Source organism: Nicotiana tabacum, chromosome 4 (assembly GCF_000715075.1).
Source record: "Nicotiana tabacum cultivar K326 chromosome 4, ASM71507v2, whole genome shotgun sequence".
NCBI lineage: Eukaryota > Viridiplantae > Streptophyta > Magnoliopsida > Solanales > Solanaceae > Nicotiana > Nicotiana tabacum.
The window spans coordinates 10225640-10241847 of record NC_134083.1 but is presented as its reverse complement, the minus strand read 5'-3'; the positions used below and the strand labels follow the sequence as shown (position 1 = coordinate 10241847).

Below are 16208 nucleotides of genomic sequence, written 5' to 3'. Positions count from 1 at the left end.
CCTTGAATCCCTTTTCCCAATTCCTTGAGCTTCCTCGTTCGTTGAGATATTCATGCAAAACATAAGGTTATAGACAACGCTAAATTAATAAACTTCAACCCAGGAAAAGATTTTTAACTGGGCAATACAATTACCTTCGCGAACAGACGCGTTGTGAATAAATTTATTGTATAATATAATAGCAATTCAATCACCAAGGAAAAAGAGGGATTATCAGCATGTTGTTTTAAAAGAAGGGCAAGTCATTGAACATCACAAACCACAAAAAGTAAAAACAGACTAAAATGATCTTAGAGATGGTATGAACAAGATCATCCACGTATTATTGATAAAGTAAAAAAAAAAAAAAAACACTAAAAGGCTAATGCAAACTTGTACAAGATCAGAATTGTCATAGAGCCTTAGCAACAGAAGTATTGTTAGGCTTAATTCCTAGTGGAGGAACCCATTTATAATCAGAATGATGGTGCCTACACCTGAACGAGCCTGGATGTTTTGTGGGGGAACAAACACACTGAAACTGAAACTTCTTCATTCCAGCTCCTATGCTTATTCCAGTTGATACTGACGTTACTTGTTCTCTCGCAACAGGACGATATCTTCCCCGACCTTCTCTTTTGCATTGGTTACCAACCCAATAAGGAACCCCCGAGTAACACATGATCTTCTATTTCAAGAAAAAAACCTAACTGACAATAGTTCACCACCACTATAACGTAAACTATATATATATAAAGACTAGAGAGTATCGATCGCATGGAAGGAAAGGAAAGGAGGAGAAGAAAAGTGGAGATGTTATTATTTTAGTAAAAAGAAGCTTTTGATTGATTCATATTTATCACGGATAAGGACTGGGGTTTGCTTTTTCTCTTTAGCTTTTGCAAGTGGGAAATACGGTATTGTTTTTTTTTTGTAGAAAATGCTGTAAGAATCAAAGTGACTTTTTCTGTTAACAAGACTTATCTGCATGAGTACACTTGGCTTGGTTTGGGTTGTTTGTGACTGAAAGATTTGGTGACGCGGCTGCCGGAGATTCCAACCACTTGTTTTATATTCGTTTGTTCTCTGTTTATACTAAGTTCCAAAATGAAATGCTGAGGCTAAAATTTGTTAACACGTGCTGTTCGTTAGCCCAAATTGTACCTGAAATCTGAGTTTGGAAGTTTCTGTCAATTATACGTGAGGGTTTGTAGAAAAAGGTTCCAGAAGCATTATCGATAAGGGAGGTACACATCCCTCTTCTCGGTGTGGAACTCCTTCTGTGGCTGATAATGGGGAGCGGCAGCTGGACAGATCGATTTGGATATGGAGGTCTTATCCGGTCGATGGACGTCTCACTTGTCAATTTGAATTGCATCAAAGCTCTCGTGCGAACTTCATATACGAGAATTCTAAACGGGCGGGCAGTGAAGGCTCATTTAGTAGACAGCGAGGCTATTAATCTACGCTCATTGATGAGACGGCGACATAATGAAAAAGCTAGCAAAAGGGCAGGCCCAGAGTCGGATTCGGCCAAATAAACAGAATGGCAAGCTTCATTACCATTTGAAAAATCCCATCGGTTCGAAACTAAATCCTAAACTTCGGAGTGGCAAGTAGCAGAAAGAGAAAGTCCAACTTAGGCCTCAGGCTTGAGAAGGGTCATCGTTCCCGCAGATCCAGGATTTAAACTTTATGAATTCAGCTTATAAAGTTTTTAGCAATATAATTTCATATATATTATATTTGTTATAATTTAATAAATTTTTGTATATAAATTTGTATTACGCGTCGAACGTACTTGGTTCAAATGAATCCGATAACAAAGGGATGGATCCGCCCTTATCGACAACTTTCTTGAAGGTGGACAATCTCTTACTAGAACATGAAAATAAGTGAAAATTTAAAATGTGGAATTGAAAGATTTGTAGATTCTTTTTTATTGGGTTGTATAATTGTTGGTGCAATGTTTTCTTATTGTTGTTCTATTTTAGCTTTAGGATTGAGTTTGAGCTCTCTTTTTCTTTAGTTTACTTCTAGCCACGCGAATGTTAGTTTTATTCTTTTCACTTTGCCACGCTCATTATTCTTTTATCGTCTGATGTTATTAAAGAATTTTATGACTACTACTTATTTATAATTCTTACCTCCATAAATACCGTCTAATTTTCTGTAATCAAATAACATAAATGAAGAAAAAGAAAATACGTATTATGATACTAAAAGGAAAAATCTACACACATGTACACAAAAAAGAATTGACAATTTGGGGGTTTGGGTGAATATAATTGCATTCGTAAAATTAGTAAACCACTGGTTAATAGTTAGATAGGCATTAGAGAATGTCCACATGAATTTATGAAATTTTCGAGATAATCTCTTTGTGAATATTTCATGAGTATACAATATTTTTGAGATAGAGCAACATATAAGCTATTTATCTCTCATTCAATTTCATAGCCTCAAATATGAATTTCTATAATTCAACTGATCTGGATTCGCGTCAATTCAAACATAAAAGCTATTCAAGCTCATACAGTTATGCACCGCAAATTCGCATTCGATACACAGAGGACAAAGAAAGAAAGGAAGAGAGTTGGAGAAAGCCCAATAGATTTATTTGGGACCACCTCTCACCAGCCCAAGAGAAAATCACATTGTTAGCCCATTCTTACATCTACTTAGATGATGTTGAAGAATTAACTCAAATAACCGCTTACCTAATCTCCTAAACTAAAAATAGTCTATGGATGTTAATATAGATAATCAATATATAATCTATTTATAGCGACTAAAAAAAATAAATATTGAATCTGACCGACTATTTATGTAACAATCTCGATCATGTTCAGTCATTGTTACGTCTACTTTGATACCCTCTGCCCTCTCAAAGGACCACGTCCGCTGGCCTATTTAATTTTGATAAATGTCTCCTCTTTTTGTCTCACTCTTTCTCCAGGCCCCGGCCAAAAGAGAAAGAGACCAGTCCTTGACTCCCTTGTAAATAATTTCCCGCTATTCATCCTTTCATTTTCATTTTTCTTTTTTAGGCGTAACAGAAACTGAGAAAAGATAAGATCAAGTACAAAGAGAATGTGAAGAAAAAAAAAAGATGAAAGCAAGATCCAGTTTCTCTTTCTCTCAATAATTTAGGCTCATCAAGCACAAATATTTGCTCCAGTTAAATGGAACAACATTAATAATGTAAACTCATATTAATAGTAAACTGCTAACTTGTTTGGAATTAAAACGCAATAGTTATTGTTATTAGTTTAGCATGAACAAGATCAGATAAAATGGACCAACATGAAATTTGAGAAATCATATAATCAATCTAAATTTTTCGGAATTGAGACGTGGCTATTATTTTTATTTTATTTTTTGGTAATTTTTTTTTAAAATACCAATCGAAACTATATGTACATAAGGAAAAAAAAACTGACTGTTGGACATGATGCCCCAACATCAGGATCTACAAAAGCCAACCATATCATCTCACAACTATACCATGGCTAACTACTACATCCACAAAAGTTAAGTATAGAAATTTAACTGATCAAGTTTCCTAGCTAATCTGGCCTGCATTGTTCCTCTACAACATATCTCTTGGATAATTTATTTCATAATATGCTTTGAATCCGATTGCTTACTTTGAAATACCTTTTGGTTTCTTTCTTTCCACATGTAATACACACTCGCTGCAAGTGAGACGGGATTATTATTAGTGTTATAAAATATAAACATAAATATCAACTTTAATAGAATCCAACGTTCATAATCTGAGTTGTCTAAATTAAAGGCCATGTGATCCCATCAAATGTTCTAGTCAAACATCTCAATTTAATTGCATAATATCTGTATGATTAATAACAATATAGTTTATAGACCTATTAAACCTCCACAACTGAAGAATAAAAACAACTAATCATCACTTAATCACAACCCAATTAAAAAAGGGACTTTTTCCTATATATATAAGATTTTAAAATTATTTACCCGGTTTTGTCTAAGTTTTTATATTTACGGGAAGTAACAAAAGTTTTTTATAAAATATATACAAATTCGGTCAAAATCTATAATTATCTACAACATAAATACACATTTTTTGTACAGAATTCGGTCACAAACTAAAATTTACATACAATTTATATACAACTTATATACAATTATGTAAGTTGTAGATATTTTGTATTCCGTTTCTACATTTGACATATAAAATATATACGATTTGTTCATGTTTTCTTTTTCGAGTTTCAATCTGAAATTTCCACCAAAACCACCTCGAATCTTCACCAAATTATCTCAAATTTGAGATATAAACTCCAAAGGATATTCCCAAACATTTGCAACAACACTCAATCCAAACAAAAAATAATTTCATGAAATTTCATTTTTGAATTAAAAGCTTTGAAACTTTTTAATGGCTGTCAATGGAGTTTTTAATGGATTAACGTAGTTTTCAATTCAATCTACTCGCTTCTAATTAATACTATTTTGTTTATTGATTCCAAAAAGCTAAAAGAATGATAACTAAAATGGTTCTCTTCATTAGAGCTAATTTTTTTCTTATTTACTTTCTCGCTTTCATAGGATCTGAAGCAAGAACTTTGCTAGGTACTAATCTTCTCTCTTTTTTTCACTTAACAATAGTATCATTTCTTCAGTTAATCCACATGAAGATATTAATATAAGAATACTGATAGAGAATGAGACAGAGAGAGCGAAAAGGGAATTTCCTATTCAATTCCTAATATAATGAGATACTCATTAATACTAATTTGTATATAATTAGTAAATTGTATACCAACTTGTAATTAACTTAAAACCTAAACAATGAGGGTAAATAAGTTTATAATGTAGCACATGTAGGTAAAAATCTTTGCCACAGCCCATAGTACAACGTATTAAAATGACTAGTTTACCCTTGAACATGTCACGTGCTATTTCTGAGCTGGACCATTTTATACAAGACTATGCAATTGGAGTGTAACGATACACCGTTTTCCTCTATATAAATAGCCCACTTTGTTCCCCCACCATCCATTTAACATTTTAATCTCTTTAAATCCTCACTCACTCACAACTCACAAGTCAAAAAAAAAAAACTTCAAATTCACATTCAGAAAACATACAATCCATTTTGTCTACTCTTATGGATATCGGAGCTTGGTGCGATTCCGACGCCGGTAACATCTGCTGGCGGCGGAGCTACTCGGGCAGAGACTATGATCCGTTCGTCACCTATAAGTTTCCGGTGAGCAGATCGAGCAGAGGGCCTATTTGGAGATTGCTATGGAAGAAGATCAGGAAAGACAAAAAGCGAGTTTTCGATTGCTCTAATTCAATGCGGTTTACTTACGATCCGCATTCTTATTCACAGAATTTTGATGAGCAGGGTTCTATTTTTGCTGATGATGATGAACTTTCTAGATCATTCTCTGCTCGTTTTGCTGTTCCTTCTAGGATTTTCCCCAAAAATGAATTAGTGGTTTAATTTGATGGAGAAAAAAAAAAAGGAGTCAAGTGTGGCATTATTGCCATTCGATTGTAATAGTAATGTAATTTTTCTTAATTCGGTGTTAGTGAAAAATATTTAGAAATGTGTTGACTCTGTTTTACTTGTTTACATTGTGTTTTTAAGTCTTCCCTTCATTAACAAGGAAAGGAAGATGCTTTACAGATAAAATCTGCTTTTTAGGATTTTTTTTTTGTCTCGATGCTCTGCTTTTAAAGGAATATTTGCATTGGATCCTCTTAATCTTGACTTTTTCTCTCTATTGATATTGAAGGTACCGACCCATAACGTCAATGGGAATCTTCAGTCTCTTTTTCGGATAAATTTTCTCGTATGGTTATTTTATATATTCAGTATAACAATAAATGCTAATAAAATTGGTTTTCCTTGTTAAAATAACCAAATTTTATTTCCTATAACAGTAAAATCATAAAATCTTGCGCTTTATAATAGTAAATTTTTTGTCTTTATAGTGGATAACCTTAATAACTTTACTGTTATTCTGGATAAAGTTTAATTATTTTTTTGTGATAAAAATAATTGTTGACTTTAATGTCATAGTGAATAAAGTTAAAAGACCAAACGTGAAATTTTCTCTTTTTTCCTTTCATTTTCTTATTATGAAGTCTAAACGGAACAATACTAATCCACTTCCACTGGTTAGAAGAATTATTGCCTAAATTAAGTAGTCAACAAGATTAGGTGATAATGATGTTATTCATTCACGAGTCATGGCCGTTAAATTTGTATTAATTTAAGGCACTATATTTAGTATTATCTTATAGGGTAGAGCCAAATTTAATTTAATTAATAGGCTAATAGGAGAATGAATTCGGCAGCCGAAATGGTTAATTTGGAATTTAATAGTAGGTGTGAATATAGGCAGGAGCTGCATAAAGAAAACCGATATACCGCATCAAATTAATAATCCGAGTCAAACCGAAAAAAATAAACCCGATGTGGTTTGGTTTGATTTGGTTTGGTATTGAAAAATAAAACCGGACCATAATTGGTTTGGTTTGGTTTTAACTAAAAAAAGTCAAACCGAAATCAAACCAACCCGATAGTACATTTATATAATTGTTAAAAATATTTTATACGTATAATATTTATTGTAATGTAATTTATAAATATTTTTAAAACTTTTTCACAGTTTTATTTTTTAACGTATTATTTCAAGTTTAGACTTAACATTCTTGAATGGTAAATAAATTTTATAACTCATAAATGTAGTAACTCAAACAAAGTTCAAATCAATATTAATGCTAACAAAAGAAATTCAATTCAATACTAGGAATGACGAAAGTTTTGGATAATTATTTTAGTTTTACATTGGTTTATAATGAAAATGCATAACTTAGTTTATCTTTTTCTTTATTGCTTAGTTATGTAATTAATATTAGTATTTATTAGCCATACTTATTTTAGCATGACTTATATAGTATTTTCAGATTAGGTTAATTTTCATTATGGCTTATTAATTAACAATATTTGTTTTATGTAATTTTATTATTTTATCTTTGTTATTGAATATTTTAGTACAATGATGTGACTTATCTCATATTATTGTGTTAGTTTCTTGGAAAACACATTATATAGTTGTATTTTACTAGGACTTAAAAAAAATTTGGAGCACAAGTTATATATTTTATGCTATGAAGACTTTATCGGAAAAAAATCCGAAAACCCGAAACCCCCCGAAAAATCTGAGAAAAACCGAGATTGAAAAACCCGACTTTGTTGGTTTGGTTTGGTTTATAAATTTAAAAATCCGACACCATTGGTTTAGTTTGATAATTGAAAAATCGGAATCAACCCGATCTATGTAAGCCCCTAATTATAGGTAAGAGCATAGCTAGAAAGAAGGTAGGCAGGGCGGGTCCGGTCAAGCCGCAGATTCATCCCAAAGAAGTGCTTGTGGCCATGTGAGGGCTTGCGAAAGTAAGAAAACTAAACCATTTGGAATATATAATGGTCACCATTAGCTAATAATTTTCCCTCTTATTTTAATAGTACTAGCTAATTGAATCTAACATAGCTTAAATGTAGCGATATGGTCAATGAGTATATTTATATAATCAGGATCAACTTACTTGAGATTTAGGTATAATAATTAATACGTGTTTAGTGTAATTTAGTGAGTTTGATAATGCAAGCGTCAAATTTTCAATTTAGGAAGACACATGCATGGTTTGTTTAAAAGTAGAAAATGATAGAAGCAAAAAGATCCACATAGGTGACACCAATAACTACTTAAGATTAAAGATTTGTTACTCTCGTATAAGCTTTGTGTGTATGCCAAAAATCTTTTTAATCCGATTAGAGATTTGTATGTCAGTATAAGACTAACTGCGATACTTAAAGAATCTATAATTTGAGGCAACTTCTAGTTTACTTCAAAATATTAACATATGAATAGATCAAAATAGTAACACAATAATTAATTCCGGCTGTTTGTGATTGAGGCGTAATTAGAACAATAACAGAGGTAAAAGTATCAGAAGGACTATTCACTATCTGAAAGGACCGGACCAACAGGCAACAAAACCAAGTTCAGTGAACTTGACGTTTTCCTTAAGAGTAGGGCTATTTACTATTTGGGCATGGCCAAGTGTTGCTTCTTGTGAAAAGATTTTGTTATATTTAATCATCAGTCAACGTACGTACTAGGTAACAACTTGATAAGGTTTGACATCCTGAATCTCATTATGCATGCATCCTATAATTTGAACCTCGGAAAAGACTAATCAATCTTTGCTTAACCAGAAAGGTCGTTAATTTCTACTGAATTCTAACCCTTTGTATCGCAGAATATGGCTTTGCTAAACACCTCCCGGATGGAATAAATAATCTCGAAGTAATTTAGTCCGTGCGCGCGTACGAAATGACCCCTTAAATACTCGGGTGCCGAAAAAATTGTCTGAACCTCCTAATATTTCTACCAAACCATATGTGAATTATCATAGTTAAGTAATAAAATTAGGTAAGAATACATACATCATAAAGACCAAGAGCAAGTAAGTTTCTCAGCCTAATGTGATAGAGATGTAGGTCATAGACTCATAGGGAACATGTATCACAATTTAAGTAATTCGCGTCTATTTGTCCACTATCCTCCCTCTCTCCCGTGAACTTTGAAGATAAGGCTTTAATTGTTTTTTTCTTCTTTTTCTTAAGACTTGAAATGTGTTCTCTTTGATGTCCTAAGACAATAAAACGTCACATCTCATGCGTAGAAGAGTAGTGGACGACAAAAATATTGTCCAATTTTGCAATTTTCTTAACAAAGAATAATTAAGCTGGAACCTTTTTGTCTCAGAAAATGGACGAAAATAAAGGATGAGGGATTTTAGAGTACAAGGGTCAAACAATCTAACGTTTGGCGTAACTAATCATCAATGTGCATTTGGACATTAACTTTTAATTTCTTTTACAATACAAAACAAACAATGTAAAACAATTATAAATAAATTTAACAATTACAAATCTTTAAAAGACAGGATATTTTAAAAATTGCTTGACTTAAAAATAATAATAGTATTCGTATAAAATAGGATATAAAGAATATAATTGATCACGTTTTAGCATATCGAGCAATAATTTTGCATTCAGTAACTCTTGCAGTTGTTCTTTCTTCATGCAATTTTCAACAATTTGGTACATAATATCTGCATAACTCACAATTAGGCATCTCCTCTCATCCTTCCCAGTCGCTGAATTTAACTACATCGATTTATTTTGTAGTCGAGGCATTTAAATCTTTGATCTTCTTATTGTAATTTTTACCAGCAACTTTACACGCATTAATTAAAAGCTCAACATTTCCCCTTTTATCATACAGTTGTCAGCTTGGGTTTCCACCATCTTTGAATCGTCCAAATGGTTTCTAATGGTCCCCCATTTTCATTTAATCAAACCTGGAATTTTTACCAACAATCTTGTCCTCTTATACATATCTGACACTTTCAACTAACCCTGGCATGCATACCCCGACCTGGAAATTTCTAACTCTCATCTTTCAATTTATTGTACAGTACCACCTAACAACAAATAACAAATGTAGAATTAAGACGTTGCATGAAATTAAGGGGAGTTAATACATAGTATATATACACATATAATTTATTTTTTTTTACCTAACTATACAGTTTATTTTTCCCGCGAAGGGATGTCATTTGACACCCCTTCGTATAAGGTGGTTCCGCCACTGAATACTACCTAGCAACAAAGCTTCAAGCTCATAGCAACAAAGCTTCAAGCTCAAGATATAAAGGTAGATACACTATGCAGAATTTAGACGTACATTCTGAGTTAAGAAGATGTATATCCAACTACGTATATACTTGTCTTTTTTTCATATAATATAAGGCTTGACCTCAAAACAGTGATTACTACCCAATCCACGAACCCATAGTTTAATCTGCCACTACATGTTGCCTCAAATACGTCATATACAGATACAGTCACGAATGTGAGATGCTTATTTGATTGAATATTAAATGCGTAATAGAACAACAAAGACTTCAGTCACCTCTATAAATTATTCAAATATGAATCTACAAAGTAAAAAAGAGAAAAAGGCTGTGTTGAGCATATTTTGGTATGCTAGATGATTATTCATGATACAGGGGATGTCCTGAAACGCTGAAACACTGATTTTGTCTTTACAAAAGAAAAGTTAAAAAGACGAAAGAACAGTTTTGGAAAGTGCTCAAGTTTGCAAAAGAAAACAGATCCCACTACAAACAACATGAGGTCTGATGTCATATTTTACAAGCAAAAAGTTAGTGAATAAATGGTAAAACGCAAATTCTCTTGAACTCCTCCTTCACTACCTTAAAAAGAATTAGCAAAATTAGCTCTGTGGAAAGTATATGAAAGACAATTATATGAGAGACAGACCACATATGACAATGACCAAATAGAAACTGCAGTCTATGAAGATGGCACGAATTGTTTGATAGAGAACCAAACCGTATTCCAATATCGTTAGAGCTCCATCCCAATTGTGTCCGAAATCATTCACTCTTTGTCTGTCTTCGCGTCTTTCTTCATCAGGAACTACTTCCTTGCGAATAATTCGCGCAATTACTATCGTCAAATCAGTTAGCAACAGTATATAAAGGGGCCTTGAGGCAATGAAGCTATTTGACCTTGCTATACTATGTGGGAGATGGGCATAAGACAGGACAACTAAAAACGAAATCATGACAGAACAAATGACTCTTTTATTCTCAGATATCAAAATGCAAGAATTGATATCTCTAAGAGAAAATAAATGAAGGAAACCGTTGCGTTTTCTTGGAAGCACCTCGGCATCTTCTGATGCTTTAGCTACTGATGGCTTGACTAACAATGATTCTACTTCATTCTTAGCCTGTGAAGCTGTAGCCCCTTTAGCTTCGACTTCTCCATCAGAATTTTGCACTTGAGATTCCACTCCTGCAACTAAATCAGAACTATTTGGTTGAGAAAGTTGTTCTATCTCATAATCCTGCACACCTTCTAAGCTAGCTGCAAAACCAACAAATTCCACTAGATAAGACTATCATTTATTCAACATACATCCTACTCTTCTTGTAACTATAAGATCTTCTCCTAGCAATAATTTGGCAACACTAAGATATTTAATTGAAGTTGATAATAAACAGTTCACTATTTTCCAGCAATCCTTTATTTTTTCAAGAATAAAACAAGGAACTTAATGAGGACAAGTTGTACCCTGATATAAGGCAGTGCAAAATTGCATTTGAACCACGTCTGACATGAAGAAACAAATACAGCAGAATAATGAATTAGAATCCTGCTACATTACACACAGGATGCTCGGCCAAGCTTTGGTAGGATGCGCTGATAAACCCTTTCTACCTCAGTATCTCTCCATCTACAATTCTCAGTAGTTGTAACCAGTGGCGGAGCCACATGCACTCAAGGGGTATCAACCGACACCCCTTTGTCCGAAAATTATACTGTTTACCTAGGTAATTTTTAAAAAAATGTATATATACTATGTATCGACACTCATTGACTTCTTGGTGAGTTTATTTCTTTATATTTTGACCTCCCTTAATGAAAATCCCGGCTCCGCCACTGGTTGTAACTAAGGTGCTCTAAAATAGACTAACCAAAAATTATATAAGAACCAAAATAGTATCTCCAACCTTTATAGCAAAAGGTACTCCATAAAAGCCAATGAAGACTCTATATCCATCCATTCATGAGTATTAACAGGACGAAGAAATGAATTCCCACGCTTAATGGAAAGAACTTAAGTAGGAGATCGAGGAGGTGACTCTTACGCGAGGTAGTGGTTTAAGAAGCGAAACGGAGCTCATTAAAGAGAAGCTGATCTGATTAAATTAACACAAAACCAAATATTACTAATCGAATGAATAAAGCAGTATCACCTACTGTTTGCTAAAGATGCTCAAACTGAAGTAGCTAAGCACACCAATAAACAGACATATATAGAACTTAATGACCACTATTTTTCAATTTGGAAATTGAAATAAAAGACCGAGCTTCCAATTAAAATGGAATGAAAAACTCTACGCCGTTACAACTATAGAATTAGAAAGATCATTTGTTCCATGTCTGTTAACAACGTAAGGTTCACGAAAATGAGCAATAGGATAACTCTTACAACCTCTTATTTTGCCTAAGCTGGACAATCAGCAAGCTTCTTAGTCAGAATAAGGTATAGAAAATCTTTGATTTTGAATTTTTGTGAGCCTCATAATAGAGAGAATGAGAACAGATTTTTTTTTTATTTAAAAAAAAAATGATAAACAAAACAGAAAGTGTGGTGACTTTGATATGATAAACTAGTTTTATATTTTGATCAAGCACAAGCTCTTGATTGAGACCAAAAAAAAGGACATGAAGGATCCTAACTCTTACAATTACACTTCATCTTAAAAAGTTAAATTCTAATTACCATGCAAATTACAGACCCCCGTCATAAACAATGTCATGAGATACAATTGCACCAAATTACATCTATTCAAATATAAAAACACACAAAAAAATGATCTTATTATAATTCAACAAAAGATAAGCAAATTTCCAGGATCCATTTTCATGAAAACAAATTATGATGAGAATGAAATGGGAGGTAATTACCAGATGATAAATGTGCTATACCATCCGAACCTTTCTCCATTATATTTTTCCTTCTTTCTTCTTTTTCCATAATATAACCCAATCCGTCAATCCTTAATACAAAAACACAAAAATTTGTTGACGTGTATTGTTGTTTCTATGTGCTTCGTGTCGTGTTCTCCGGTTATCTCTGAGACCGGTGTAGGCTAGTTTCAAATTGGGCCGTTTTCTGTCGACTGTCGAGTAAAGATTTTTTAGTTGGGGGCCCAACAAACTGTGATCCGGCCTTTTAAATAGTACGGGCTAGCCAGTTTTCGGACTGGTAATTCAAAAATAGCCCGTATTTGCAAAGTCATAGAAAAATAGCCACTATTTGCTGCAACACGGACCGGTCCAGTATAATATACTGGAGATTGGTACACCTGTGTATGAACTTCCAGCATATTATGTTGGAACTCCAACACGCGAAAAGTTCCAACATAATATACTGGAGATTGGAGCACTTGTGTAACTTCCAGCATATTATGCTGGACCGGTATATTATACTGGAACTCCGGTATATTATGTTGGTTAAATTTCGATTACTTTTGAAACTGTGGCTATTTTTCAATTACCACTTGTAAATCTGGCTATTTTTGAATTTTTTCCAAAAACTACGGCTCCTAAGATAATTAGGGGTGCTTATCGGGCGGATAATTATGCTTAACGGTTCGCGTTAACGGTTATCGGATTATAAATGTAATAATCCGCTAGCCATCCAAAGACAACGGGCAGACTGATATCAGATTAACAATTATCGGGCGGCTTATCGGCTAAACCAAATAGAAAATTTTTGAACAATCATTCAATCATTACTAAACAGTTTCAAATCAATATTAAAATTTTTAATACCATCAAGACTACTCATACAAACATACACGTATTAATCATTCAAATTTTGATTTTTCGAATTCTCAGTTCTCAGTTAAGAATGAGAGACGAGACTGACGACTTCTCTACCTCTGGTGGCTGCAGACAATTGAGAATTAGAAAATAGAGATTAGGGATTTAGCTATTTAGGGTTTCAATAGTACTTTATATACATATCCGTAAAAGTATAAATATAAAAATTCTTAACGGTTTACCCGATAAGAAAATTGAGTAATCTGCCCCAAACCGTTAAGCCGTTAATTATAAAATCTCAATTCGTCCACCATCCATTACCCCGATAATCCGATACCAATAAGCCAATAAGTCATCGGTTCGGTTCGGTTCGATTTTGAACGACCCTAAAGATAATAGCCGGCAAATATAATTATATATATTAACTAGAGAATATAATTTTTTTTTTATTAAATGGACAAATGTGTAACTTTCCCTTTTTCATTCTATTTGCCTGTCCTGTTTGCAACTCTTTTTTTTTATTCTTTCATTTGAATCTATGACTCGTGGGTTTGTTATTGTTGTACTTTGAATCTATGACTCCTTGCTTTACTTGCATTTAGATACTTTCATTTACGAATTTAGAGCTTCTCTCTTGAGTTTAAAAAGAATAAATTAATCCCAAAAGTTAACTCATAAAATGGGAATCACTTAAAATTAAATATTGTTAAACAATTCACATTTCTATCTCTCGCTTAATAGTCTTTCTCCGAATGTTCTTTGACCAAATTAGTATTTTGTGCATCATCCAAATATTATCATACTAGTAATATATAGCGGCTTAATTTGCTCATTTCTAAATATAGGGTAGTAACTCATACAAGTTAAATAATTTTATAGTTTAGACTCCACTATATTCATGATCCGTGATGTTTGACTATAATTCCTTATTTTAATATATTATTTACTTTATATTTAGGTGCTTTAATACTAAACTATATTATATTTGTGCTCAATTGAGTTTATTTTATGTGTAGATACGTCGAAAATAAAATTGAGCAAAGTAGAGATTTTATGTGTATTTTATACACTACAAAAATCGAGTTATGATTATTGATTAGTGGATATGTATGGATTAAAGTGTAACAAATAAAAAGAAAAAAAAAGGGAACAATTGAAAAAGAAACAAGGAGGACAAAAAGGTGAAAGAATTGAGAAGTTGAAAAAGAAGGACAACGATGAAATGGAATGTTAGGCAGCAAATCAAAGTCAGCCTTCCAGGCGACGCGAGACTCAATGCTCGCGTTAGAGCTCGCGGCGAGCTGGAGCGTGCGTTTGAGCAGGCTAGGCGTGGTCTGGCGCGAGACGACGCGTGTTCCGGATTTTTAAAATCTATTTTGTCTTCTACTTAATTTTGGATTTGGTTATTTCGTCTAAGCCTTTTCCATACACATATAAATAGTTATTAAACATAATTTTTGAGAGGGAGACCGACATTAGACCGGAGATTCGACCTAAGGAGGCAAGAACACACTAGGAGCAAGGCGGAAAATTCTTCTACGAGTTTTTCACTTCCTTCTTCCTATTTCCATTATTGGTTATGAATTATAGTATTGTAGTTATGCATAGTATTATGAATAATTAATTTGTTATCTAGAATTTTGATAGAACCTTTTGTAGGATAAATTCTTGTTATGGTTTTATATAATTGAGCCGTTGGATTTCTCTATTTGTTCAACTACGTTTATATTGTGGTTGGTTGAAGAGCTCTCAATCGACTATGCCTATTTAGTGTGTATTACTCGGGAGAGAGTGCATATTTAGGTAGTTGTTGAACAATATCACTCCTAACGTATATGAGGGATCAATACGGAGGGCTTAAATGTGGGATTAGAGATAACAAAACCTTGGTGCGATTCGAGTGAGTCGTACTTAATGCCAGCTAGCAAAATTCGGGAGAATATGTTTAGTAAATTATGGTAATTACTCGAGAGAGAGTTACGACACTCAGAGCGCTCATGATCGGTAGAGAAAACTTAGGCGAAATTATAGAAGGCATAGTAGGAAGGATTCCAATAATTGGGGAAATCATAACTCTAGACCTCCTTAGTCTTGTTTAAAATTTCATCCTTGTTAGTTGATAATTTTACTGCTTTATAATAGTTGTTAGTTAATTAGTTAGAAATAAATATTATAATCTCTATAATTAGGAAATTATTTGGACTTGTGTTTCTTAGAAATATTGAACTGTTGTAGCTAAGCCTTAGTTTTCTGTGGGATTCGACTCCGAACTTGTAAACCGGATTATATTTGCAATGACTGCTTAGTCCTTTTTATAAGGCATAGTTGTGCGTGATCAAATTTTGGCGTCGTTGCTGGAGAACTAGCGGTGTAGTTGTAGGTGTACATATTGCTAGGTTGCAAGTTTGAACTTTTATTTTTATTTTCTTGTATTTGATTTTTTATATTTTTGTTTTACTTGTTTATTTTAGAAACATGGCATCTTGGAATTATGAGAGTTTTGATGTTGGTAATTCTACTTTTGATCATCCTTATGTATATTGTTGAGGAAACCACCCATGGCAAAATTATCAAAATATTTCCGAGAGTGAGTTATGTGCACCAACTCAATCTTATGTTTGGAATGTGTGTGATATGTGTGGTGGTCAAGATGGTTACTTTCATGGTTGTGTTTATATTTTTTATCCTCCCCAATCACTTACTATGATGGTTCTACTTTTTTGGTGAAGTT

At 33.1% G+C, this 16208-nt stretch overlaps 1 protein-coding gene across 1 annotated transcript; it reads right to left on the bottom strand.

Moving 5' to 3' along the window:
- Positions 1 to 9962: 9962 nt before the first annotated feature.
- Positions 9963 to 12730, bottom strand: LOC107805889 (uncharacterized). Its single transcript, XM_016629986.2, has 2 exons — positions 12617 to 12730; positions 9963 to 11008 (listed from the first exon to the last, which is right to left on the bottom strand). Exons 1-2 carry the CDS (start codon positions 12684 to 12686, stop codon positions 10380 to 10382), a joined length of 699 nt encoding a protein of 232 aa, XP_016485472.1. The 5' UTR covers positions 12687 to 12730; the 3' UTR covers positions 9963 to 10379.
- Positions 12731 to 16208: the final 3478 nt, after the last annotated feature.

Coding starts and splice junctions, on each gene's coding strand:
- LOC107805889 (XM_016629986.2), bottom strand. CDS start 12,686: ATGGAAAAAGAAGAAAGAAGGAAAAATATAATGGAGAAAGGTTCGGAT. Junction 11,009..12,616: donor TATAGCACATTTATCATCTG/GTAATTACCTCC, acceptor TTGGTTTTGCAG/CTAGCTTAGAAGGTGTGCAG.